The sequence below is a fragment of the Exophiala viscosa genome, assembly GCF_022695815.1.
Source record: "Exophiala viscosa unplaced genomic scaffold EDD37scaffold_3, whole genome shotgun sequence".
Classification (NCBI taxonomy): Eukaryota; Fungi; Ascomycota; class Eurotiomycetes; order Chaetothyriales; family Herpotrichiellaceae; genus Exophiala; species Exophiala viscosa.
Genome location: NW_026944355.1, coordinates 793306 through 816079, shown reverse-complemented (window position 1 = coordinate 816079; position 22774 = coordinate 793306). Strand labels below are relative to the sequence as shown.

The window sequence follows — 22774 nt, the reverse complement described above, 5'->3', positions numbered from 1 at the left end:
AACTCTCCTACTTTCAACATCACGATCCATCGCTAGCCGTGCGAACCGCTGAACTATCGCATCAGATCACAGTTCGCTATGTGAGTCATTGAAACTTTGAGACCCTGACGGAGATATCAAAATCCGGCAAAGGCAGCAATGGTGATATAAAGCGCTGGTCGAAGAGACCTTTGCTTGACGTTCCAGATCAGTAGGTTCATCTACTGTTCATCTAACCATGCTCACAATCCATCACCTTCAGCGCGGTCAAAGTGAACGGATCGTATGGCTGTGCGAAGAACTATCCATTCCCTATGACTTGAAGCTCTATCAGCGCAGTCCATTCCTCTCCCCGCCAGAGCTCATCGCGTTGTCACCCCTCGGAGCGGCACCCGTCATTGAAGATCCTATTTATGATACAGCCAAACCGCTCAAGCTGGCGGAGAGCGCCGCAATTGTCGAATACATCATCCACAAACAAGGCAATGGCCGACTAGCGCTGGCCCCTACTCACAATGATTACGCCGATTATCTGTACTGGTTCCACCTGTCCAATGGCAACTTACAGCCTTGCATACAGAGAAGTATGCACTTTCGAATGCTCAAACTTGGACCAGACAACCCCCAGCAAAAGAACGTCGATGCACGGCTGAAGAAGGTCCTCGACCTGTACAATGAGCGCCTGACCGAGGTACCGTGGCTGGCGGGAGAAGAATTCACCGCGGCGGACATCATGAGCGTCTTCTCCCTCACCACAATGAGACTTTTCTACCCTATCGACTTGACACCGTACGACGGTATTGTCTCATGGCTACAACGAGTTGGACAGCGACCCGCGTATCGTGCCGCAATGGAAAAGAGCGATCCTGGATTCACTCCATTATTGGCAGCTGAAGAGCCAGAGCCGTTCCCGGGACTCTACAGATAATCGTCGGAATTGTCAGGCAGCTGATCTACCCGCAACGGTCACCACGAAGACCACGCGCTGTAATAGGCGAGGAAGGCTTATATGAACCAGGCACACAACTCAATCATACACTATATTTACAACCCCAAATCCAAGACCTCCCTTGTCAAAACCTCCCATGCAGACAAACCACCTCGCCTATCCCAGAAAGCCCCTATATACTATGAAAAAGCCTGCGCAGCCGCTTTCCTCAACTCCGCACCCTTCCCTTCCAATATACAACCCAAAGCCCGTTCCAACGCAACCACAAACTCAGCCTGCACCTGCATCTCCATCTCCTCACCCACCAGCTCCCCTTTACTCACATCCCGTTCCTGCAACCCCATATCCCCAACCAAACTCCAGTCAATCAACCCCTCAATCGCACCCTGGAAGTCCTCCGCATCTCTAACATCGATCCCAATCTCCCTCACCGCATCCAGCGCCTTACCATCAGCATAAGGCCACAGCGCATCCCCCCAACCATCCACACACTGTACCCTGCGAGCGAAGATCTCGCCACCCACAACCCCTAGCCCGGGCACAGTGTTCTTGACGTGCGCTACAACACCCTTTGGACCGTCATCGTTCGCTTCCTCGGCCAAACCAAACATCGTCTCATCGTCCGCATAATTCTGCGCCATGCCGAAGATATAAGTCGCTGTTTTCTGGCGGTGTTGCGTGCGCGCAGCCTCCAGCGCTTCCCACACGCGCTTCTCCCCGGCCTGGACTATATCCTCGGGCGTCGAAAAGTTGAATGGCTCATTGAGCAGGGTGCGGATACTCCGCATGCCGAGCGCGTGACTGAGCGGTTTGGCCAGCAAGTGCGCGCAGATGAGGTGCTCGAATGGTGTGAATGACGATGGCGATGTCAGGGAGTAGCATTTGAATTTTCCCTTCCCTGAGGACGCGTCCTTGGCTGCTTCAAGTTCCTCGGCTGGGAAGCAGTATGGCAGAGACTTGGATGATAGCAGGAAATTCAGTAGTTGTTTCGGTGTCGCTGGGTTGCCTGCTGTTCGTGATGATGTTCGTGAGCCCTGTCGAGGAGCTTTATTTGACTTCGCTTTCGTTCCAGCAGTTGGCGGGCCTTTGCGCTTCTGCCCGGCATGTGCATCTACATCTGCACCTGCTTCTTCTTTTTTCGCTTCAGGCTCGGGTTCTGGCTCTGGCTCTGGCTCTTCAGCAGCATTGTTATTCTCGACTTCGCCCTCCTGCTCAGCCTCTTTGGCTCCTTCGTTCTCCTGCTTGGAGCGAGAAGCCAGTTCCTTAGCGTTGATCTCAGGTTTAGTGGCTTGACTCTTCTTGCGCGCCATCTTGACGTCTTTGAGGCAACGTATGTACAAAGAGTCCAAGGCGGCAACAGTAAAAATGTAAGTCAAAAGCTTGAAGGGAAATGGAAGTTACATCATCCTAGGAAACCAAGCTCCAAGAACCCAGTGGTACCTGGTACCTGGTTAGCAGATCCGGGCCCGCGAAGATCGATCTCAGCCTTGATCTCCGAATGTTCCTGGGAAAAGTCATGACGTAAACGTGCAAGTCAACCACCTCAGGTCATTACTTAGTAACTCGCATAGACATTGAGACAAAGTAGCCTCAACTAGACTAAGCAGCCGATAATGAAGTGACTTCACAGATACTCATTCGTCGATTGGGTTTGTGTTGCCGTTGCTCAAGACGACTTGATTATAATGAGCCAAGGCTCGACGAGGCTGAGGTTCCTACAGCATGAACAATTACAACCGGGTTAATCAAAGACTAGCAGACTACGAAGACATCACGCATAAACAGTGAGAAGGAAGGATATTTGAAGATAGGATTCATTGTTCTGCGACGAGTTGCATTTAACTGGAACATTTCTTGATCCAATGCTTGAGAGGTAATCGACCTCATGTAATCTGCAGGAGTCCATGCTCGACAGACATCAAGACCTCAGCTATGCTCGAACCCTCAGCAGAAACCATCTGCCATATGATCCGAGCCATGAGCCCTATGAGCACGAAACTGCTTCATTTGCACACCAACGCCGTGATATGCCTTACTTCATTTGAAGCCATCGTAATAATACCGTGGTTGCGTCTCTCCGTTATTCATGCCAATGAACGATAGGATCCAACCTCATGCAAATATGCAACTCCTTGATAAACTCCTCGTCCCTTCTACAGCTCTCGGTAATCAGGCTGTCTCGCCTTCTTGTTCCTATTGATATGTCGATGCGGATTCACCGGCTGTCGCATGTACGCGTTGTCTTCCTCATTCCCAACATGTCGCTGCTGATTCGAAAACTTATTACCCGCTGGACCACTTGGTGGATAGAAGTTTTGCTGCTGCTGTGTCAAGGCCTTCGGACCTGTTGGTACACCACTGAGGCCTGCTGGCTGTTTTGGTGCTTGCTGTGGTTGGAAATTGCGTTGTCGGTTGAAATTGTTACTTTTGTTGTAGCCATTGCCTCCGTTATTGTTCCAATTCTGATTTTGATGCTGGTTCTGGTTCTGGTTCATATTCCAATTCGGCGTTTGGTTGCCAAAGCCCATGTTGCCATTCCCTTGTGGAAACATGTTCATCCCATTCATGCCGCCCATGCCATTCATCATGTTGAAGCCTGGGTTCATGAAATTCATGCCGTTCATACCGGCCATACCATTCATGCCATTCATTCCCATTCCCATGGCCATGGGATTCATCATAAATGGATTGAAACCTGGCATCATAGGCATGTTCATACCATTGCCTTGCTGCATTTGAGAGAAATCAGGTGGCATCATGTTCGCAGGGAATTCAATCTTCTCTTCAGAGGCATTAGTTTGTTGTTCGCTATCGCCTTGGCCATCAGCTTCCGGCTTAGGCGATACTGCATCTCCAGATTTTTGACGTTTCATGGCTGGTGCGGCGAGACTATCCATCGTATCTGAACCTTCAACATCACTGGCACTTCTTTTCTTAGACTGTCCGTTGGTCGATGGCGGCGAGCCACTGCCATCACGTGAAGTAGGCCTTGAGCCAGAAGCTGAAGGGTCTGCTTTGGGTGATTCTGCTGCAACAGTAGGACTTCTAGATCGTAGTCTTTCATTTGCTTTTTCTGCTTCATACTCCTTGATCTTGGTTTTAAGATCCTCATCGGGCTGCAGCTGCTCCAGACTGACATTTTCAGTCTCGCAGCCTGGGCAAGTGAGATCATTCTCGAGTAGCGCATTCTCAATACATTCATGACAATATGTCTTCCCACAACAAGGTGTCTTCATTGGGTCTACAAACAAGCGCTTGTCGATCGGGCATAGCAGACCTCGATCTTGCAGCTCTTTGTCACCGACTTGTACTTTTTGTGATGCCGCTTCTGCAGCCTTGACTTGTTCCAGATGCTTTTTCCAGGCCTTTTCGTCTGCTTGAGCAAAGACGTATTCTCCTTCAGCGTTCACCATCAGGTGCTGTCTCTGTGCGTCGTCCAGTTTGTCGACCTCTGACTGATCGATCTTCTTCAACATCGAGCGAGGGATACCAGTCGTCCGCTTGATGCGGTTCTTGTTGTCATAGTTGACATCATCATTGGTAGGACATGCTTGTATCCAGTGACCTAATATGATGTTAGCAGATATTTGTGTGCAGTTCGGCGACAAAATTCACCTTTCTTGCCGCAACGGTAACAGATGTATCCGTGCGGTGGCTCCCCCTCTGGGACGTTCATTTTCTTGTTGAAGGGTTTGGCGCCCTGAAGATGGACTCGAGTCTCGTGTGACATCTCTTCTTGTTTTTGCTGCCATTGAGCACCTGTAAGTTGAAGCATAGCTTTGAGTTTCTCTTCTTCTGTCATTGCATTGTCTATCTTCACTGATGTAACAGGTCTGCTGGATGTGGACGTTGTGGGTTTGGCGCTGACGGGAGGCTTTCCAGAGACATAACGAGCGGCGCGACCTTTGCCAGGGGCAGAGGCAGGCAATCTTCGAGCGAGAACAGTAGAGTCTTTGGGGATGATCTCGGTGTCATCTGTGTATTCTACAAAACATGTCAGTGATGCACGAATGATCTAGGCAATATGTGATCTCACCTTCATTGCTGTTTTCCTTGTAGATTTTGAGATCGAAGTCCGTTCCGTCTCCTAGGCGAGAAATGTTGATGATCTCACGTTTGAGGTTCCAAACATCCGTATGAGGGCCGTCGATGGTTACACGCTGAGGTTCTTTCTGTGACTTGAACTTGAAGTACACATAGGACGCCATGGCGACAAGGCCAGACGGTGAGCGCGAAATGAAGTCGAGACCAGCCGCAGGTATTAGGTTAAGCTGACAACAAGCGCAGTGGCGTCAAGTGCGACTGATCCTTCCAGGGGCAAGAAGTCAAGATATGACTGAGGGAGAAGGGAGATGTTATTGAAAAGATAAAACAAGTAATAGATCAAGTCTTTTGAGCGCTGCACCACGCGCAGGCGATCCTGTACAAATCACACCGTGTTTGCAGTGACAATGAGTGAACCAGCCGCCCAAAGATGTCGAGCCTGCCACTTTTTCAATCTCTTCAATTTCACCAATCCTTTCCCTGACGTTAACCGAGCGATGCAGACACACACTATGGGTCACTGGAAGAGTTGAGAGCACTAGACTCAGCAAGATACTCGTGATAGCTGAAAGCGCTGTTTGCGGAGTGTCGGGTGAAGTGAGACAAAAGTAGGCCGACACAAAGAAGCCACCGAACAAATCAAGCCTTTGGTCGAGATTACAAGAATAATGAGACGAAGTATCGACGATAGAATTGGTGGAAAGCAAGGCGAAGATGAGATGATGAGAAGTTGAAGTGATGGAAAGAGGAAGAAAACGAGAGAGGGGAAGAAGAGCGCAGACAGGCAGCGTTTCATCGGATGAAAAGAGAAGATGATCACGTGGGTGGTCCAGGCTTTGCACGTGACTCATTATCTAGCATTGAAGGCTTACGTAAACTGTGGTCCTTTGCTATCCGTACGCCCAACAAGCGACGAGTGCAGGCATTTCTTCTGGAAGGACAATATATTCCAAGTCTCATGTGTTCGAGCCGCATGCTCCTGTGTTGGCGCGGGCTGCCGGACCAGCATAATTCCACTGTTCCCTCATCAAGTAAACGTCTCCAGCTGCTTCATTACTTGAATCAAAACCTCCTTGGTACTTAGATACGCATTCTTCGGATCCTTCCTAACCCTCTGCCACACCTCACCGTGCTTGGGCTCATTGGAAACGCACTTCGCAATCACATCTTCTCGTTTTTCTTCAGTGCCGTGCTGCGTGAGAAATTTCAGGTACCACGCCCAAGCGTCTCCGAGATCGGTGTCAAGTACGAGGGCTTTCTCAAACCAGCTCATGGCCTTGTCTAACTTTCGTTCGGCCCAGAATATTCGTGCCACCGTCACGAATAATACGGGGTCATTGTCAACAGCTTTAATGGCTTCCAAACTCAAGGGTTTGCGCTGTGTTCGTGGTTGGAGACGCCAGATATTTTCAGACCATAGCAATCCAGACTTGGGACACTCCTGCAACGCTTTCGACATCAGGATCCTCGCTTGCTGCACATTGGGCGGTTTTGCTTGCAGCTCGACCCGGACACTTTCCACCCACAAAGCCGCGGTTTTCGGATTCTGTAACCGGCCTCTATCAAGGACAGATCTTGCTTTGATGATAATCCCTGCCTTTTCTTCGAGTCTCGCAGCGAGAAGCCACAAAGGCACCGACTTTGGACACGCCCGGGTGCCTTGAGAATATGCTTCTCGAGCTTGTGGCACCATGCCTTTGTCTTCGTAAATCTGACCTTTTAGCATCCACAATTTGGGGGACCTAGGGAATCGTGTTTCTTTCTTCTCGATCACCGTGGAGGTAAGACCCTGAAGGACCAAGTCCAAAGCGACATCGATATTGCCCCATTGTCGCTCATAAGAAGCACTCTTATACCAGACACGCTCCGTGGGGGCTTGCTGTCGCGCCGTAGCAAGCAGTTCTCTGGCTTGGTCGACCTGTTTAGCATCTGCCTCTAGCTGGACGGCTGCCAGCCAAATCTTCTCGCTATTTGGGTTCTGGTTGAATGCCCTACCAAGCACGCGACGTGCGTCATCGACTTCGCCAGAGTCCCACTTCTCGCGAGCGAGCTGTAGCCATAATACTTCGGAATCGGGACAAGCTTCGACTGCTTTCTCCAATACCTGCCAGCGTGCTTCCTTGGTGCCATGGTGTCTTTCAAGATCGGCAGCCTCCAGCCAGAGTGATTTGCTGGTCGGGAAAATACGCAATGCATAGGCATAGATGGCTCTTGCGGTTTCATATCGTCCTCGTCCGATGCTGGTCTTTGCGTCGTCTTTGAAGATGTCCTTCCGATCATCGTCCTCGTCCAGACCATATCCGAGCGTTTCCCGAATAATGGCGCCGCACGTTAAGATGGCACCCTCTTCCTCACACTTCTCTGCTTCGGCAATCCATTCTTCACGCTTGAGCATGGCGCCTTCTTTCACGAGTGCTTTGACTGCGCGGTTCATGATGTTAACCTTGTTAGCATTGCCAATCTGTTCTTGCAGTCTTGCAGCGGCGATCCAGATCTCATGGCTCGTAGGCACGGCTTTTCTCGCTTTGTTGAGGACAGCCTGAGCATTTTCGGGGCTTTCCAGCCGAGCCAATGCAAGCCACAACTCAACAGAGAGTGGAATATTTTCAGTAGCCTTTGCGAGCAACAGCTTCGCATTTTCAACGTCTTCTTCCAAATTGACAGCTTCTTTCCAAATAGCCACGGACTGTGGTATATGGTCTATAGCCTTCCGTAATACTCGTTTCTTGGCCTGAGGATCTGACTCCAATTTCATGGCCTCGATCCACAGCCTCGTTGAGCGTTCGTTATTCGTGATAGCATTGGCCGCGATGATCTTGGCGTTATAATTGTCATTCAAACGAATGTTCTCCAGCCATGAATCCTCACTTTTCGGACACTGGTCACAGCCTTGTGCGATCATTTTCCGCGCAGAGACTATCTTGCCGGCCAATTCGTCCAATCGCGCGATTGCAATCCAGCCAGGAGCATGTTTCGGGTTGGTCTTGATGACTGACTCCAGCAAGGTTCTTACTCGCTTGACATCGCCAACCGGTATTTCAGCTGCCTGGAATTCACTTGTTTGAAGACTGGTGAGGTATCCTTTCGTATCGATAGAGGTAGCCGTTCCTGTTCCAGCGTCCGCCTGCGCGGCTCGGTCCAGGCGGGCTTTTAGTACTTTGTCTCTCGCAGCACCAATATCCGCAAAGTTTGTCATCGTGCCGTCCTTGTTGTCCGCACTAGCAGCGGTGTCTGCGCCATCTTCTTGAACAGTCGTCTGCAAGTCCGCTGAGTCTCTAGCGCCAGCTAAGACACTATCAGGAACCGCATAGAACCGTTGCCTGAGATTCTGTTTCGCTCTTCGATTCTTCCCCGTCAAGTCACCTGGATCTGGCAGATTGGCCCAATCTTCGTCGGTTAACGTGGCCAGTTTCCTCTTCAGGTCGGTGAACTGCTCCGATATCTTGGGATTGTTTCGGTTGTATTCTTCGAGTTCTTCTCGTTCTCGTTGTTCCCTAGAGGATCGCGAAGATATTACGTCGGCAATCTGTTCATCCACAAGTGGAAAAATAAACCAGAGGTTTCTTTGGTATTGCAGCAGGGAGGTTTGGATAGAGTAAGGACAGAACTGGGAGTATACTAACCTTTGTGCTTTTCGCCGCCTCTCCATCTTTTCCTCCACATCCTGGTATATTCTGTCTGCCTCATCATCGTCTCTATCGTATTGTCCAAAGGCGAATAGTCCGACTTCATTTTCTGGATCTTGAAACCGCTCGTCATCCTGTTCTTCTTGTTCTTCTGGTTTCTTGCCTGTGGCACCGTAGGCTGTGGGTGGTGCCGCGCCCAACTGTTGCGCTCTCTTCGCGAGTGCTTCTTGGATCTGTTGCGCACTGGGGCCTTCTCGAGCAGGACCTAAATCGGATCGAGTAGTGAAGCCTGTCGCACCTCGTCCCAGACCGGCAACATAGTTGTCCGGTGCTTGTTGACTCAGAAAGTCTCGTCGCGACATCCTGACGGGAGTGTGCACCACGGCCGGCGCGGAGCAATTTGGTAGGAATTCGAGTGCGCCTCGCAAGGCTCGTGGGTGTTATGAAGGTCCTTAAGAATTTGGAAATAAATTTAGACCGTGTTCGCAAACAGTTACAGGCTGCACTGCACCACTGCGTTTCCCCACGATTTGTTTTTGAACTCCACCAAAAAGTTTCTACCACCGCCCAAAAAGTTCACGAGACAATCCAATCTTTGTCTCCTTTTGACACCTGCACCAGGCCGTCGCTGTTAAGCCTTCCCCTACATCCATCCGACTTCTTGCCTCTGTCCTCGCGCCCTCCTCCCCAATATGCCCAAAAATCAACAGAAAAGGCGCCCTGGCGGCGCCGGTGCTGGCGCTTCTTCCTTGCCCTACTCCAAACCGTCGTCCAGCGCTGCCACCTCCAACGCAATATTCAAGATGAACACAGATATCGGCCAGCACGTCCTCAAGAACCCAGGTGTCGCTCAAGCCATCGTCGACAAAGCCGACCTGAAACAGTCTGATATTGTTCTCGAAGTCGGTCCTGGTAGCGGTAATCTCACGGTCAAGATTCTGGAAAAAGCCAAAAAGTGCATTGCCGTGGAACTCGACCCGCGCATGGCCGCCGAAGTCACGAAACGAGTGCAAGGCACTGCCCAAGGCAGACGGCTCGACGTAGTGCTTGGGGACGTGATCAAGACCGAGCTCCCCTACTTCGACGTCTGCATCAGCAACACTCCCTACCAGATTTCCAGTCCTCTAGTCTTCAAGTTACTAGCCACGAGTCCAGCGCCTCGCGTATGCATTCTCATGTTTCAGCGCGAATTCGCCATGCGTCTTTTTGCAAAGCCCGGTGACAAACTCTACAGTCGTCTCAGTGTCAATGCCCAGATGTGGGCCAAAATCGACCATATCATGAAAGTCGGCAAGAACAATTTCAAGCCTCCCCCAGCCGTGGAGAGTAGTGTGGTTCGTCTTGTGCCCAAGAATCCTCGACCAAATATTTCATATGAAGAATGGGACGGTCTGCTACGAATATGCTTTGTCCGAAAGAACAAAACTATGCGGGCAAATTTCATTGGCACCACCAGTATCATGAATGCCCTTGAAGCAAATTACCGCACATGGTGTGCGCAGAATGATGTCCCTGTCGACGACGGGCCCGCCGACGAATCGACAACGATGGAGATCGAGAATACAGTGGCCACTGATGATGCCGATGAGGACGAGTGGGATGGCTTCATGGACGTTGATGCTGATGGAGATGAGCTCCCGGCCTTTTTGAAGCAACAGCAACAACAGTCAGCGAAAGCCACTAAAGGCTCCGGTCGCAAAAGGAAGGGCAAAGTCGCCGAGCTGGTGCGTGAGAAAGTCCGCTCCGTGCTTGAAGACAAGACACAGCTGGCCGACAAACGAGCCCGGATGTGCGACGAAGGAGATTTTCTGAAACTGCTCTACAACTTCAACCTGGAGGGCATTCATTTTCGGTGATAGCTCATGGTATGGAAGGCCGACAGTGCCAGAGATTTGCCTATACTGCTTTCCAAACCAGTGAAAGGTCCTCCACAGTGGTGCTCCACCGGGATGATTGAGGTCAACCGTGGCAGCTGGGATCAGTTGATTACAGCAGGTACCTCCTTTTCCCTAAGACCACCGCAGTGCAGTGCTATATGGGACGACGGCTTCGACAAAGGAAGCTCCTTGCCATCCCGCCATGGCCAGAGGATATAATGACCTGTATGACACATTGCACGATTGCATGAGATACCCCAGATAGACAAAATTCTGCAAAGATATCAACACATATCCATGGACGACAACCAGATACCGATCTGTACTCAAACAATCCTTGACTCCAGATTTTGTTTTGTCATTCACAGATGTCTCCTCATTTTTGTTTCCATCTTCATTTTCACCTGTTCTTGACGTTGTCATAACTTCTAGAAGGGCTGTTATCATATCCACCCTCAACATCCCTTTCATGCTGATTTTCACGTTGACTGTCCTGTCCGCCTTGGTCCTCACGTTAGCGCCGTTCATGTCACCCTATCCCTGATGTGGCCTGGGATTGGCCTCTATGTGTAGGTCTTTGTTGCCGGCCACCTCCGCGCTCACAACGTTCAGTGAACCGGCAAGGTCATGGCTTTGACGTACTCCATCTTGGTCGTCTCGTTGGATTTGTTGATTTCCACCGCTAGATCGCTGTCACTAATTTTTATTCTTCTCCAATGCATTGCTTGACCATGATCTTTTTGTTGTTTCCACGTCGGTAGTCCTCCGTGTTCTTTCACCTTCCGTGTAGACCTGCCGTCTCGTCTAATCGACCTTCCATTTGGAAGGTCTTGTTTGAAGAGTGTTGGGGCTTGTCGAAGATCTTGTCCAGCTTGTCCTTCCAATGCGGCGTAGAGGACCCGGACGACGATGAAGACAACGATGAAGCCTGTGGCGAGGACGGTGAGCAGGAATCGCTGCTCCATGGTCCGACAGGTTCGGAAGCTCGCCGTCTCCGTGAGTTCCATCGTGTAAAGGGCTCCTTGCACACAAGGCGTAGACAACATGCGTCTCTGTCGCCGCGACGATATCTGAGTTGTGTTCTCTGTTCAACCTCCTCCGCTTAGTCGCCAGTGAATGCAAGCATGGCAGCCAAGCTGATGCCATTGTTTGCGATGATGTCGTCGTGCGCGATGAGGTACAATCACCTACGCAGCTGGGTTCTGCGTCTCAAAGATTGCTCGTCACCAACACAAACCCTCATCAGTCAAACATCTCAGAAACAACCTTCCTTCTCTTTCGTCTCTCATCGTGCCTTCTTCAGTAAGAGACACTGAGCGAAGGGCTTTTACCTAAAGACTGCTCCTACCCTTCCTACTCCAGTCGTACCTACCTCAGGTCGCCTTCCGCTCAAATCGACTTACCTCAAATTCGGAGCACAGATCTCCTGACATGGCCTCTCTCGAAACACCCACCCCTGAGACGATACCGTACAACATGTTGGTGCCCATAAGATACCGTGCTCAATGGGATCGGATCAACGACGCAATAGGAGTTGGCCTCATCGCCCCAAAAGACATCAAGGCCGGCGAGCTGATCTTTGTCGAAAATGGAGCGGTATTCCTGCAAAATCCAGAAGAAAAAGAGGTTCGACCATGGCATGGCCTTGCCCAGCTAGATGAGGAACACTTCGACAATTATATCCTTCGACTCATCGTGCAGGCGGACAAGAGGGCCCAGTTGATTCATGAATTCATAGGCGACGGAACCGTTAAAGGACTCGACTACCCTCAAGACGCTGAAGACTGTCTGTTTCGCCCAGCGTACCCAGAAGCCATCATCAATCGGAAGAGATTCGACGCAATCTGGCAAGAGAGTGAGGTGTCGGAGAACGTGTTGTGGGATCAAGAGGCGTCGTGGCGATTGATGGGCCGATTCTTTGGCGACACTGTCTGCGTTCCAGATCATGACGGACAAGTCCAGTATGCCTTGGGACTGCTCACAAGTCTCATGAACCATTCCTGCCTTCCCAATGCCACAATGTTCTTCGATGGGTATAACAAGCCGATCGATGAGGACAATCCCATTATCCAGATCAGAATGCAGGCAGTGAAAGATATCAAAGCGGGCGAGGAGGTTACTCGGTGTTATCGTTCCGGCCCAGACACCTTGCATGAACATCTGGATCTGCTGCGGTTTGATTTTGGGTTCCAGTGTTGTTGCAATGCATGCCTTGACGCTGAGAAGGACCCCCTCATTAACGACCTGAGGCAGACGGTGTACGATCTGAAGATTCCCCTTCAAAATAACTTCGATGAGCTATCGTATGCGCAATTCTATCGATGCGGTGGTCTTTGCCTGGATGCTTGTGCCGCCCTAGGTATGGCTCATGAGACCATCCCAGAAATCTATCGCAAGCTCTATATGCTTGCGTTGAGTCAATCCGACGCGATCCGTGCATACTACTTCATGCACAAAGCTCTTGAATGGTATGGTAAGTACCTACACGGCGGCCAGGCCAAGAAGCTCATGCAAATGATGAGAAAGGTCTTGCTGAATGACACCCACGAGCATGCCGTCGCTATCAACGGATATTCCTATCTTGAAGATTTCGACCGGGAACAACCCGAATTGGAGGAGCTGATGTTCATGATGCGGCATAGATCAGATGACCAGACGTACTATTGTTTGCACATTGTCGATGGCAAAGTCGAAGAGCTATCTGCCCGTATCAACAGCTTGGTTCAGGAAAGAGCGGCGCAGGCATTGTTGCGACTCAACGACATCGAAGCCATGCGGCGCGCGGAAGAGATTGCCCGGGAGGAAGCGAAGAAAAAGAAGGCCGAAGAACTTGCCCGAAAGATGGCGCGGGAGGAAGCACAGAAGAAGAGTGTCGAAGAACTTGCCCGAGAGATTGAGGGCGTCTCCGAAGACACGCCCAGCAAGAAGAAGAAGAAGTCCAAATCCAACAAGAAGAAGACAGCCACATCATTAGAGCAGGGCAGCTCCTCAACGAACCCGACCAACTCGACTGCTGAGCAAGGAATTGAAATGCCCCTGATGGATACCGATGTTGTCGAACATACCCGGAAGAAAGAGGTCGCGGATCTCGATAGTCCAGGTGTCGTCGTCACCGAAAAGGCGGGTATGGCAGAGAAGCCTGAACCCAGATCGCCTAATAGCCGTCAGCAAGGTTTTCAAGTTGTCAACACAGTCATAGCCGACTCCCCTACCAACACTGCGATCACAGGCGACAGTGCGAAAACGAAGAGCGACCCCCAGTTCGCTGATGATAAGGCCGCCTCGGAGAAGCAAGTTCTTCGCGATGCCCACTCACCCAATACCCTGAAGACCGAACAGAAATCTCCTACAACTTGTCCGCGAGACTTTGAAGTTGTCAAGATTCCCAGACACGAAGCTCCTACCAGGACTGTAATCACAAACGGGAGTGCAAGATTGGAAGACGATCGTCAAGTCGTTGGTGACAAGACCGCCCCAAAGCAGCGAAGTCTTCGCGTTTCCAACTCACCTGGTTCTCGACACGATCCAAAACCTACCTTCAAGGTAACGCCAGGCGCCTCTACCACTCTCGACAGTCCAGCTGAAGCTGCAAGGTCCACCGGAAGCAAACACAGCAATAGTGTGGTCGCTCCAGGCACAAGCTCGCGTCCTGCCTCCACTCGAGCTCCCAAAAAGACTCTGCCAATTCCACAGCCCCTTGTCGAGCCAGCCTTGCCCCAGTCTCTCACTGTTTCGTCCACCACGACCATCGAGCCAACCGCTGAGCCGCCGATGATGCCAAATCCCCTCTACGACCAAGAAGGAGAGGGCTGGGACATTGTTGGTTCTCACAGAACGCAGAAACAACAAGCCAAGCTCAGTCGCCCTGCCCCTGCTCCTGTGCGGCGTGAGGTCTCAACACCCCACTTTACCCGCCCAGCAGAGGCTTCTCAAAACCGCAGCACGCCGACCATGCGGGTCCGAGGTAAAAATCGGGGACAGGGTCTGCGACTTAAGTTCTGGAGGGAGAGGGCTAAAGAACTCGAATCCAGGAACGCTTTTCTCGAGGCCGTCGCCGGAATTGTGGCCGAGGAGGACGCCTTGGCTGAGCCCTGGGTGTGCCCGTTTGGCGCGAAGGACGGCGTCAGCAAACAAGCCTGGCTTGCCTCCGATGGCAGCAAGGAGGCCCTGCGTCTCAACCCACGAGACGTGGGTCACCTCCTTGCGGCCAAGGATGGCATCGGTGCGCGTCTGGAAGGGTTTATGCTTCGGGCACGTCGGGACTCTGCTTGTGGTCGTCTTCAAGGCGACAAGGCGTTTGTGGACCGTGGTCGCCTTCGGGCACATTCCTTCGGGAATGACGCCTCGAAAGAGGACGTTTTGAAGCTGGCGGAGGTCAGAGAGAGCAAGGAGTTTTGAACTCTGTTGTTGGGGCGGTGTCTTGGTTTGTGTTGGTTGTCTGGTTGCTTGGTGCGGTGGTGGTGCGCGCTGCCCTCAATGGGCGTATGTTTAGAGCGTTTTTGTTTGTTTGTCTACAAAAGAGAATTGATACCCATTGAAAATGACATGAAGTTGCATTTAGCTTGGCGCGGATAAATCTCGGGAAAGGCTCAAAATTTCCCGACGATTGAACTGACGACATATCAAGTCAGGTTGAAGGTTACAACCACAAGAGTTCGAAGACGAGTTCGGCGACGGGAAGGGCATCAGGCCTAACGAAAGAAGAGCAAAGTGAGAGCACCGTGGTCCGATAGCAATAACCTCTCAGCCCAAGCAAGAGTAAACCACAGTTACAATGTCTCACTCCAAACGCAACACCTCATTGGCATTCTTCACAGCGCATGAACGATCACTGCTGCGATCAAGCTGGGGCACACAATCGACCCGCCTCTCACGCGACTCTTTCATCCCATTTGGGTATTGTCGGTTGTGCTTATCTCCAGCGAAGGATCCAGTTGCCTGTGGTGGCGGTGGTAGTGGCACGAAAAGCGACAGTGTAAAAGTCCACCTCTTCTGCCGCGAGTGCGCACTAAATGACCTCATGGCTCAACGGAAAGAGATCAAGCGTCTTGAGCGGGAAGCTGAGATGCGTGAGCGCGACATGGAGGATGAGAAACGTCGTGCTGACGAGGAGAATCGACGACAGGATTTGGAGCGCTTTGAACGAGCGGAAATGGGCTTCGAGGATGAACCGCGTGGAGCAGCTACGAAACAAAAACGCCGGGCGGAAGAGATGCATGCTTCAAATGCACGCTCCGATGCTCCGCCACAGAAGAGAGTCAAGGCAGACAAGGAATCGGAGGCGAGTTTTTGGATTCCCGGGACCGATACAAGTTCGGTGACGAAGACGGCTACAGCGACGAAACTACATGCGCTATGTCCTGCATCTACACCGGAGAGTAAACACGAGTATTCGCTCAAGGGCTTGGTTCGGATCAAGTTCTCAGAGGCCGAAGGGAGCAATGTCTGTCCTAGTTGTCAGAAGGTGCTGAGCAATACGTCGAGACCTATGCTGGGAACGGCAGAGGGGTGCGGGCATGTTATATGTGGTGGGTGTGCGGATCTGTTTTCATCGAGTTCGGAAAGGGTGGCTTGTTATGTGTGTGAGGCGGATCTTAGCGGGACCTCGACCAAGGATCGCGCTGAGAATGATGGGCCGGAAGAGAAAGAGTCGAAGAAGAGCAAGAAGGATAAGAAAAATAAAAGAGATGGAAGTAAAGGACGACTTGTTGAAATCAGTTGTGAAGGGACTGGGTTTGCGGGTGGTGGTGCGAATATGGCGAAGCGGGATGGTGTTGCGTTTCAATGTTAAGCTGAGGAAGGGGAGGTTCTAGGCGGTCTTAGCTGAAGTTCCGCCTAGAGCGTGACTGGCTTAGGGACTATGAATAATGAATGGGTATCTCAGGCGCCGAAATAAACTATCTCCGGGAATCTCCGGGTACTGTGGTCCGATAACAAGTCGTTTTTGGCCAACTTCATTCCTACACTTGCCTCATCTCCTTATCTGTACAGTAATCGGGAAGTCACCATCCGTACTTCAGTGCTCGTTCGCAGAAGTTGCACGTCTCGTTGTGACCTTGCAATGACTGCCCGCATTCGACAGACAGACAGCGGCGTTGGATATTGTCGCAATGTGGCAATCAACGTCCTTACCAGTTCAGTACCAGCCAGCAGCCGTTGAGGTAGTTCAGAGACAACAAGCACGAGAGCCGATCTACACACCACGAAGAAAGCAGGCATGCTCTCGGTGTCATACGAAGAGAATCAAATGCCTAGGCGGTAGGCAGGCACAATTTACGCAGCTATCATCCCAAGCTGACCGGATTCCCAGGTGTACCATGTCGTAACTGTACACTCTCGAATTCATCTTGCACATTTCCACCACCCCGACCATCGAGAAATTCGGTTAGCCAGCAAGCTCCTGTATCACCTACACACGCTCCCAAGGAGGACCAGTCCATATCCAGTGCCACTGACCAGACGATAACACTCCCATCGTCAAGGTCCTGGAACTACCGACGGTCGGAAAAGGACTTTAACTCAAGCCGGTCCAGTCACAGCAACCAAGCTTTGAGACAAACCTACCGTGGCAGTCCTTCGTGCCGAACGTTCACGGAGCAATTTGTGGCCTGGGCCGCGGTGCAACGGCTCCAGCTCAATCCGTTCAATGATACATCTTTCGATCCAGCGTGGGCGGCCTTGGCCCAGTCCGACTATGGGTCGATGAACACCGGCTTGGAAATCTCGATCGACACTACAGTGTCTCATTCTTCAGCGAGACCCGAGGCCACAAAGCCGGTAAAGATACGCCTTCCGCCGTACAACTACAGCATGCATCTCATACAATGCGTTGAGTCAGCAATTGGCCACGAACAGCATTATTTCCGCCGACAACAACTGCGCACTAAGCTGTCGCAGATGTACCAGAATCCCGAGGCAACCCAGAGCAAAGATCAGGGTTGGCTATGCCATTGGCTTGCTATCCTTGCCCTTGGCGAGCTGTACGGCACCAATCGGCAAGTCGGCCCGGCTGATGGACAAGAGACTGACAGGCCACCGTCACATATCGACGACGAACCGCCGGGAGCACAATACTACCATCAATCCATGGCATTTCTTCAACAGGTGGCAGAAAATCCTAACGTGCAATATATTGAAACACTGTCCTTGCTGGCGATATACGCCTTTTCCTTGGACAAGATCAATACAGCCTTCATGTACAGTGGTCTCAGCATGCGGGCAGCTCTCTCTCTAGGTCTACACCGAAGTCCCCAGGATTTTCCTTCAGAGCGATCCAACCTTCCAGAAGCTGAACTTGAGCATCAAAAGCGAGTGTTCTGGACAGTTTACTACCAGGACCTGTAAGTTCTCCAATATTTGTGACCCAAGCAACTATCTTATCTGCATAGACTTACCACAACCACGACTGGCCGACCCTGGGGCATCCTGGACGACGAAATCACAATCGACTACGCGGACTCCAGCCGTCTTGGGAGTGAATCGCTGATGGAGTTCTTCGATCCTGAGGAGTCCAATGCTCACCTAGAAATTATGCGCTTGCGAGGTCAAGCATATTCCTCGTTGTACGGATACGCAGGAACTGCAATAAACCCTTACTCCCATATCTCTTTGTTCGATTTTGATCTGGGGGGTTGTCTATCTCAGCAACATCTAGACAAGATGTTTGAGTTCCATCAGGGCTTACTAACCTGGCACCGGGATCTTCCCGTGCAGTTACAGCTTGCTCGGAGCTGGGACGGATCGCTCTTGAACTTGAATCGAGTGACCGCCAGCTTGCACCTCATCTACCATCAGGTCCGCACCGTGTCTGATTTGTTCTGGAGGTACTTACTGACATATATCTAGACCATACTTGTGCTCCTCAGACCAGCACTGGTCAATGTTCACAATGACTGGTTTGAAGCGCAGACCAAACAACCTGCGACGACAGTCGAAATCTTTCCCACGGGATCGAAATCAATGCTGCAAGCATTTCGCCATACCTCATTGGAATCGGCACGGGAAACAGCGACAATATTACAATGGTTGCAACACCAAGGAGCTTTGGCCATATATTCCTACTTCGATGCTAGCTACGCTTTCACCGCAGCCATCACACTGCACCTAGCGAGACTCACGACCCAGTCCGTGCACACCCACACTGGCCCGTACAACACTGGTCTTACATTCTCAGACGAGGACCAAACGGCACTGAACACCTGCCTGCTGGTTCTTTCCCAGCAGAGGTTGGCAGGCAATGTGCCCGCCAGAGAGTTTGAGAGGCAGCTGCGGGTGCTGGAGAACAATCTTCAAGCACTCCAGGCAGCCTTAACCAACCGTGTGGTTTTGGACGACCTCGTTTTCGATGATTTGGAAGGAACTGACCTTACGACGTTCCCACAAAGTGGAAACGCCAATACTAGTATGCTGGTAGGATCCCACACAAGCTCTTACACCAAAGTTGCTGTGCCCAGCCAATCCTTTTGATGCTACCCAGCAATTCAAGTTGCATACTCAAGAACAACGCTTTTGGGCTCGACAAACACACCTAAGGGCTTGTAGTCGACCTTATATCCGAATGCTTCTGGTCCGCCATATTCCAAGCCTCGCTTCGTGTCTGACCATCGTGGCGAGCAGGTTATACCAAGCACTGTTACCAGCAAGCCGTACCGGAATTCTGGAACTCCGAGAGCACATCCCGATTGTGTGTCAAGTACCGAGATCAGGTCGGGAACCGTTGCGAGGTACTTCTCAGTGCCGTCTTCGGCAATGTGCTTCGCATATATGTTTTCATTCTTGAACGGAATCTTGAGAACACCGCCTTCGGCGACCGCCGGTGCGTCATGTTCCTGCTCTTCTTCATCAGTCTGAGCTTGGGCTATGGTTATCTCGCCATATGAATGTCCTTTGAAGATTCTTCGTTCCACTGCCGTTATCTTTCCACGGAAAAGGACTTTGGCCGTAATTGGGCCGCCGACTTCGTCGATGATTTGTTCCGCAATCGTATGGATGGTGCTTTCCTGCTGGGCTCGAGCCACAGTCCTGCCGATACGCCAGGAGAGTGACAAGGTGTTTATTACTCCATACGATCTCACCCGATCAGTTGTGGTTGGTTTGGCTGCCATTCCGACTCGAGAGCCCATCTCCGAGCAAGAAGCTCGCAAGGCACGATCAACTATCTCATCGTCGGGCGACTTGGTCATGATGATTGTCTTGCCGTCACCAGAGGCAATCGCGCATGGAGTCAGCTGTCCACTCTCATGAACGGCCAACGTTGTTTGCCAGTATGTCGGGTATGCTCGACCCATCCAGTCGGCGTCGATGACGGGTCTATCAAATGCGTGAGAGGAGCCGATAAGAAGTGGCTCGAGCCCGTTGGCTCCTCCGATTTCCAGACCCATGACGGCGTCGAAACTTTTATGGCCCAGATATTCCATAAGATCAGCGACGGCTGTTATGCATTCGGAAGAGTTCAGCCGCTCGATCGACACAGCCGGCGATCCCATCATACCGCCCCCTAGACATTTGTCAGTAATGGTCAATGGAATTGATAAGCCCAGGTACGCACAATATATGAGAGCATCCTGCGACAGCGAGGAGCTATCAATAATTCGGACGATACTTCCAGCTCGGATCTGGTCTCGAAGTTTGAGGAATTCGGCTTTGGGCGAGCCTCCACCAGCACAACCCAGAATATAGCATCCGACACTTAACCATTCAAGATCAGTCTCTGACACGATCCACTCATGGATACCGGTATCAGGATTCTGTTTGACTGTTGGGCGATATGCGTCGAAGTCGAACTTGCTCCTTGTGGGTTCTTCTTTGAAAGTCGCAGAAGGATCCTCCACTGCATCGGAAGCAGCCTCAACAACGATGTCTTCTTCGTCAACGAGCTGCTTGCTCTCAGCAACGTAGTCAATCGACAAATCTCCGACGGCTTTCACGAGCACACGAATCTGTCCAGAGACGTATGGGATTGGAAGAGTGTCCATCTCCACCACAGTCACTGTACTCGGTTCAGCTCCACCTGCCACGGCGCTTGCGACAGCTTGAGTCTTTGCGTCCTCTAGGACCTCCGACAATGCCACATCTGCTATGCTGTAGATGGCGTCCACGGAGCCGCAGACTCTTGATATAGCAGCTCCCACTGCGTTTGCCACATCATGAAATTTAGGCACCACAACTTGAGATACACCTTCGAGCTCGAGGGGGCAAACGACTGACCCTCCACCGACCAGCAGGACCGGCAATGGCGCTGGAGTAAGCTTCAATCGGTCGATAACCCGTTCGAGCATCTTCTTCGTCCTTGCATGGACACGTTGAATAAGTTCAGTAGTGATATCGCCGACCCGTCTTGGGTCCCCAATGTCAAGCCCATTGGCAGCAGCAATATCGGTAGTCGTCAGAACATCACCACCAAAAACTCTGGATTTGTCAGTCAGCTGGTATCCAACCGAGTCTGGCCCTATCGAGACCTCGGCGTCATGTTCACGCACGATCGATCCACCTCCGAGGCCGATCGATTCGAGCTGAGGCATGGGGAAGTTCATTGTCACTCCTGCCACTGTCACATAGGCGGAAGCTGCTCGTGGGAATCCAGATGGCAACAGAACACCACAATCCGTCGTCGTCCCACCAACGTCAATGACGATTGTCGAAGTACGCTCCTCTCCCTGCGAACCTGATTGACCAAGGCCTAGATAGGCAGCACCTCTCATAGAGTTCACGGGACCCGAGGAGAATGTCTTGATAGGTAGTTTGGCAGCGGCGAAGGAGTTGATGACTGTTCCATCGTTCTGGGAGATGAAGAGTGTACAGTCCAGTCCTAATCGTTTCATGGCAGCACGAAAGCCTTGGATTGTGCGTCTTGCGAACTTCATAATGGCTGCATTCAGGATGGAAGCATTCTCTCTTTCCAGAAGGCCGATGTTGGAGATCTCCGAGGAGCAGACAATATCCACGTCCGGTAACCGCCATTGCATTATACTTCGGACCTGGGCTTCTTGGTGAAAGTGCTGATCGATGGGGGAAAAGATGCCTGATATGACCACCGCCTTGATTCCTAGCCTCTCGATGCTTTCGCACTGTTTCAGTACTTGCTCCTCGATGATTGGCGCCTCCTGAGAGCCATCGATATGGAGGCCTCCATCGATATAGCCATGATAGCCATGAAGAAGGCTGGCGAGTACTGGTGGAAAGTCCGAAAATGGAGGGATGTCCTTGGTATAACTCCTTGACAACCGAATGACCGCAACCTTGGAGAGTCGCCGACTATCACGTTCAATCACGGCATTCAAGAAGTGTGTCGTCCCGACGATGAGGCACGAAATCTCCGAAATACGATCTGCGGCCTGCTGTAGCACGTTGCCAACTGCCGCCTCGATTCCATCGCTGACATTCGGGCTTGTGGTCGGCGTCTTGTGGAACGCTATAACTCCACGGGTAGGCTGATGGATTGCATCCAAGTCGAGGAGCACGGCGTCTGTATTGGTGCCTCCGACATCGACACCGATCCTCAAAGTGCGTTTCGCTCGTACCGACCCCATTGCTGGCTGGTTCAGCGCTTCTTACACACAGGTAACTAATTCAAACACCAGACTAGAAGACTGAATGGCAAGGGAGATGACTCTGTCAAAACATCAAGCTTCCAGTCCGGCGGACTTGGTGTATGCTTATGGGACGGTTAATCGACTCTGATATCTGTCCAGTGCAGGAGATAGGCGTGGCAAGCATGAACTGCTTCCGGCTTCTCCACACACAGTATTGTTGAGATCAAAGTCCTTCCACCAAACCAATTACAAACAGATACCTCCCCCGAGTTCCGAAGAACGGCTCTCTTCTTGATCTGCCGGTGTACACAAGGCAAGCTGGTACTGGGATGCGGCCATCTTTCCCCGGCGAAACCTGATTCGCTACGCTTGCCAGCACAGATAGGTCCAAGTCAGACAGATAGGCACGACGCTTTTCTCCGCAACTTTTATTCTCGCCCATTGGTCGACAGTCCGAACAAGATAGGGGACGTCGATCATTTTCGCCGAGTCCTCACTAGCCTGAACAGCAAGGCTGAAGATGCAAGGTTTTGATAGGGACATGCTGGGGAAGCGTGGTCTCGGACCCAATTCCCGGCATCGCCCAGGCCCCCCTCGATACCACATTCATCCCGGCTAATAGCGGAAGCCTTCGCATTGGCAAGTGTTTGCAATAATGCTATCAGGTGTGCGGAATCATGGTCTACGCGTGGCATCCCAGGAGGACAACGAAGACGAGGTACCTATCTCTCAAGATCTCTGGCATTCTTTCCCTATCAACTCCTGCAC

At 51.5% G+C, this 22774-nt stretch overlaps 10 protein-coding genes across 10 annotated transcripts; 5 read left to right on the top strand and 5 right to left on the bottom strand.

Moving 5' to 3' along the window:
* The first annotated feature begins 1 nt into the window (after window position 1).
* EDD37DRAFT_319100 (putative glutathione S-transferase) lies at window positions 2–1007 on the top strand. The gene has a single exon (XM_062811423.1). The coding sequence runs from the start codon at window positions 218–220 to the stop codon at window positions 905–907; it is 690 nt and encodes a 229-aa protein (XP_062671732.1). The 5' UTR covers window positions 2–217; the 3' UTR covers window positions 908–1007.
* On the bottom strand, window positions 1008–2549 carry EDD37DRAFT_319099 (uncharacterized protein). The gene has a single exon (XM_062811422.1). The coding sequence runs from the start codon at window positions 2236–2238 to the stop codon at window positions 1108–1110; it is 1131 nt and encodes a 376-aa protein (XP_062671731.1). The 5' UTR covers window positions 2239–2549; the 3' UTR covers window positions 1008–1107.
* Window positions 2550–3056: 507 nt separating this feature from the next.
* On the bottom strand, window positions 3057–5382 carry EDD37DRAFT_319108 (DWNN domain-containing protein). The gene is made up of 3 exons (XM_062811424.1): window positions 4965–5382; window positions 4544–4912; window positions 3057–4493 (listed from the first exon to the last, which is right to left on the bottom strand). The coding sequence occupies exons 1-3, from the start codon at window positions 5134–5136 to the stop codon at window positions 3082–3084; spliced, it is 1953 nt and encodes a 650-aa protein (XP_062671730.1). The 5' UTR covers window positions 5137–5382; the 3' UTR covers window positions 3057–3081.
* A 403-nt stretch (window positions 5383–5785) lies between these two features.
* EDD37DRAFT_625693 (PRP1 splicing factor, N-terminal-domain-containing protein) lies at window positions 5786–9089 on the bottom strand. The gene is made up of 2 exons (XM_062816261.1): window positions 8596–9089; window positions 5786–8466 (listed from the first exon to the last, which is right to left on the bottom strand). Exons 1-2 carry the CDS (start codon window positions 8958–8960, stop codon window positions 6000–6002), a joined length of 2832 nt encoding a protein of 943 aa, XP_062671729.1. The 5' UTR covers window positions 8961–9089; the 3' UTR covers window positions 5786–5999.
* A 90-nt stretch (window positions 9090–9179) lies between these two features.
* On the top strand, window positions 9180–10874 carry EDD37DRAFT_625690 (dimethyladenosine transferase). The gene has a single exon (XM_062816260.1). The coding sequence runs from the start codon at window positions 9291–9293 to the stop codon at window positions 10452–10454; it is 1164 nt and encodes a 387-aa protein (XP_062671728.1). The 5' UTR covers window positions 9180–9290; the 3' UTR covers window positions 10455–10874.
* Window positions 10875–11083: 209 nt separating this feature from the next.
* EDD37DRAFT_648297 (uncharacterized protein) lies at window positions 11084–11482 on the bottom strand (the record flags this gene model as incomplete). Its single annotated transcript, XM_062817990.1, has 1 exon — window positions 11084–11482. One exon carries the CDS (start codon window positions 11480–11482, stop codon window positions 11084–11086), a length of 399 nt encoding a protein of 132 aa, XP_062671727.1.
* A 1214-nt stretch (window positions 11483–12696) lies between these two features.
* Window positions 12697–14985, top strand: EDD37DRAFT_625687 (uncharacterized protein). The gene has a single exon (XM_062816259.1). The coding sequence runs from the start codon at window positions 12837–12839 to the stop codon at window positions 14871–14873; it is 2037 nt and encodes a 678-aa protein (XP_062671726.1). The 5' UTR covers window positions 12697–12836; the 3' UTR covers window positions 14874–14985.
* Window positions 14986–15112: 127 nt separating this feature from the next.
* Window positions 15113–16409, top strand: EDD37DRAFT_625686 (uncharacterized protein). Its single transcript, XM_062816258.1, has one exon. The coding sequence runs from the start codon at window positions 15250–15252 to the stop codon at window positions 16264–16266; it is 1017 nt and encodes a 338-aa protein (XP_062671725.1). The 5' UTR covers window positions 15113–15249; the 3' UTR covers window positions 16267–16409.
* A 176-nt stretch (window positions 16410–16585) lies between these two features.
* Window positions 16586–18733, top strand: EDD37DRAFT_648294 (fungal-specific transcription factor domain-containing protein; the record flags this gene model as incomplete). The annotated part of the gene is made up of 5 exons (XM_062817989.1): window positions 16586–16733; window positions 16786–17815; window positions 17864–18269; window positions 18321–18598; window positions 18649–18733. 5 exons carry the CDS (start codon window positions 16586–16588, stop codon window positions 18731–18733), a joined length of 1947 nt encoding a protein of 648 aa, XP_062671724.1.
* Window positions 18734–18955: 222 nt separating this feature from the next.
* Window positions 18956–22003, bottom strand: EDD37DRAFT_562498 (uncharacterized protein; the record flags this gene model as incomplete). The annotated part of the gene is made up of 2 exons (XM_062813916.1): window positions 18956–19971; window positions 20023–22003. 2 exons carry the CDS (start codon window positions 22001–22003, stop codon window positions 18956–18958), a joined length of 2997 nt encoding a protein of 998 aa, XP_062671723.1.
* Between the last annotated feature and the right edge of the window lie 771 nt (window positions 22004–22774).

Excerpts from the sequence above, each read along its gene's own strand:
- EDD37DRAFT_625686 (XM_062816258.1), top strand. The coding sequence starts at position 15,250 with ATGTCTCACTCCAAACGCAACACCTCATTGGCATTCTTCACAGCGCAT.
- EDD37DRAFT_625687 (XM_062816259.1), top strand. The coding sequence starts at position 12,837 with ATGGCTCATGAGACCATCCCAGAAATCTATCGCAAGCTCTATATGCTT.
- EDD37DRAFT_319108 (XM_062811424.1), bottom strand. The coding sequence starts at position 5,136 with ATGGCGTCCTATGTGTACTTCAAGTTCAAGTCACAGAAAGAACCTCAG. Across the intron at positions 4,913-4,964 it reads CAAGGAAAACAGCAATGAAG|AATACACAGATGACACCGAG; the intron begins GTGAGATCACAT and ends CATGTTTTGTAG. Across the intron at positions 4,494-4,543 it reads TTACCGTTGCGGCAAGAAAG|GTCACTGGATACAAGCATGT; the intron begins GTGAATTTTGTC and ends ACATCATATTAG.
- EDD37DRAFT_625690 (XM_062816260.1), top strand. The coding sequence starts at position 9,291 with ATGCCCAAAAATCAACAGAAAAGGCGCCCTGGCGGCGCCGGTGCTGGC.
- EDD37DRAFT_319100 (XM_062811423.1), top strand. The coding sequence starts at position 218 with ATGCTCACAATCCATCACCTTCAGCGCGGTCAAAGTGAACGGATCGTA.
- EDD37DRAFT_625693 (XM_062816261.1), bottom strand. The coding sequence starts at position 8,960 with ATGTCGCGACGAGACTTTCTGAGTCAACAAGCACCGGACAACTATGTT. Across the intron at positions 8,467-8,595 it reads AGGCGGCGAAAAGCACAAAG|GGAACAACGAGAACGAGAAG; the intron begins GTTAGTATACTC and ends GCGATCCTCTAG.
- EDD37DRAFT_319099 (XM_062811422.1), bottom strand. The coding sequence starts at position 2,238 with ATGGCGCGCAAGAAGAGTCAAGCCACTAAACCTGAGATCAACGCTAAG.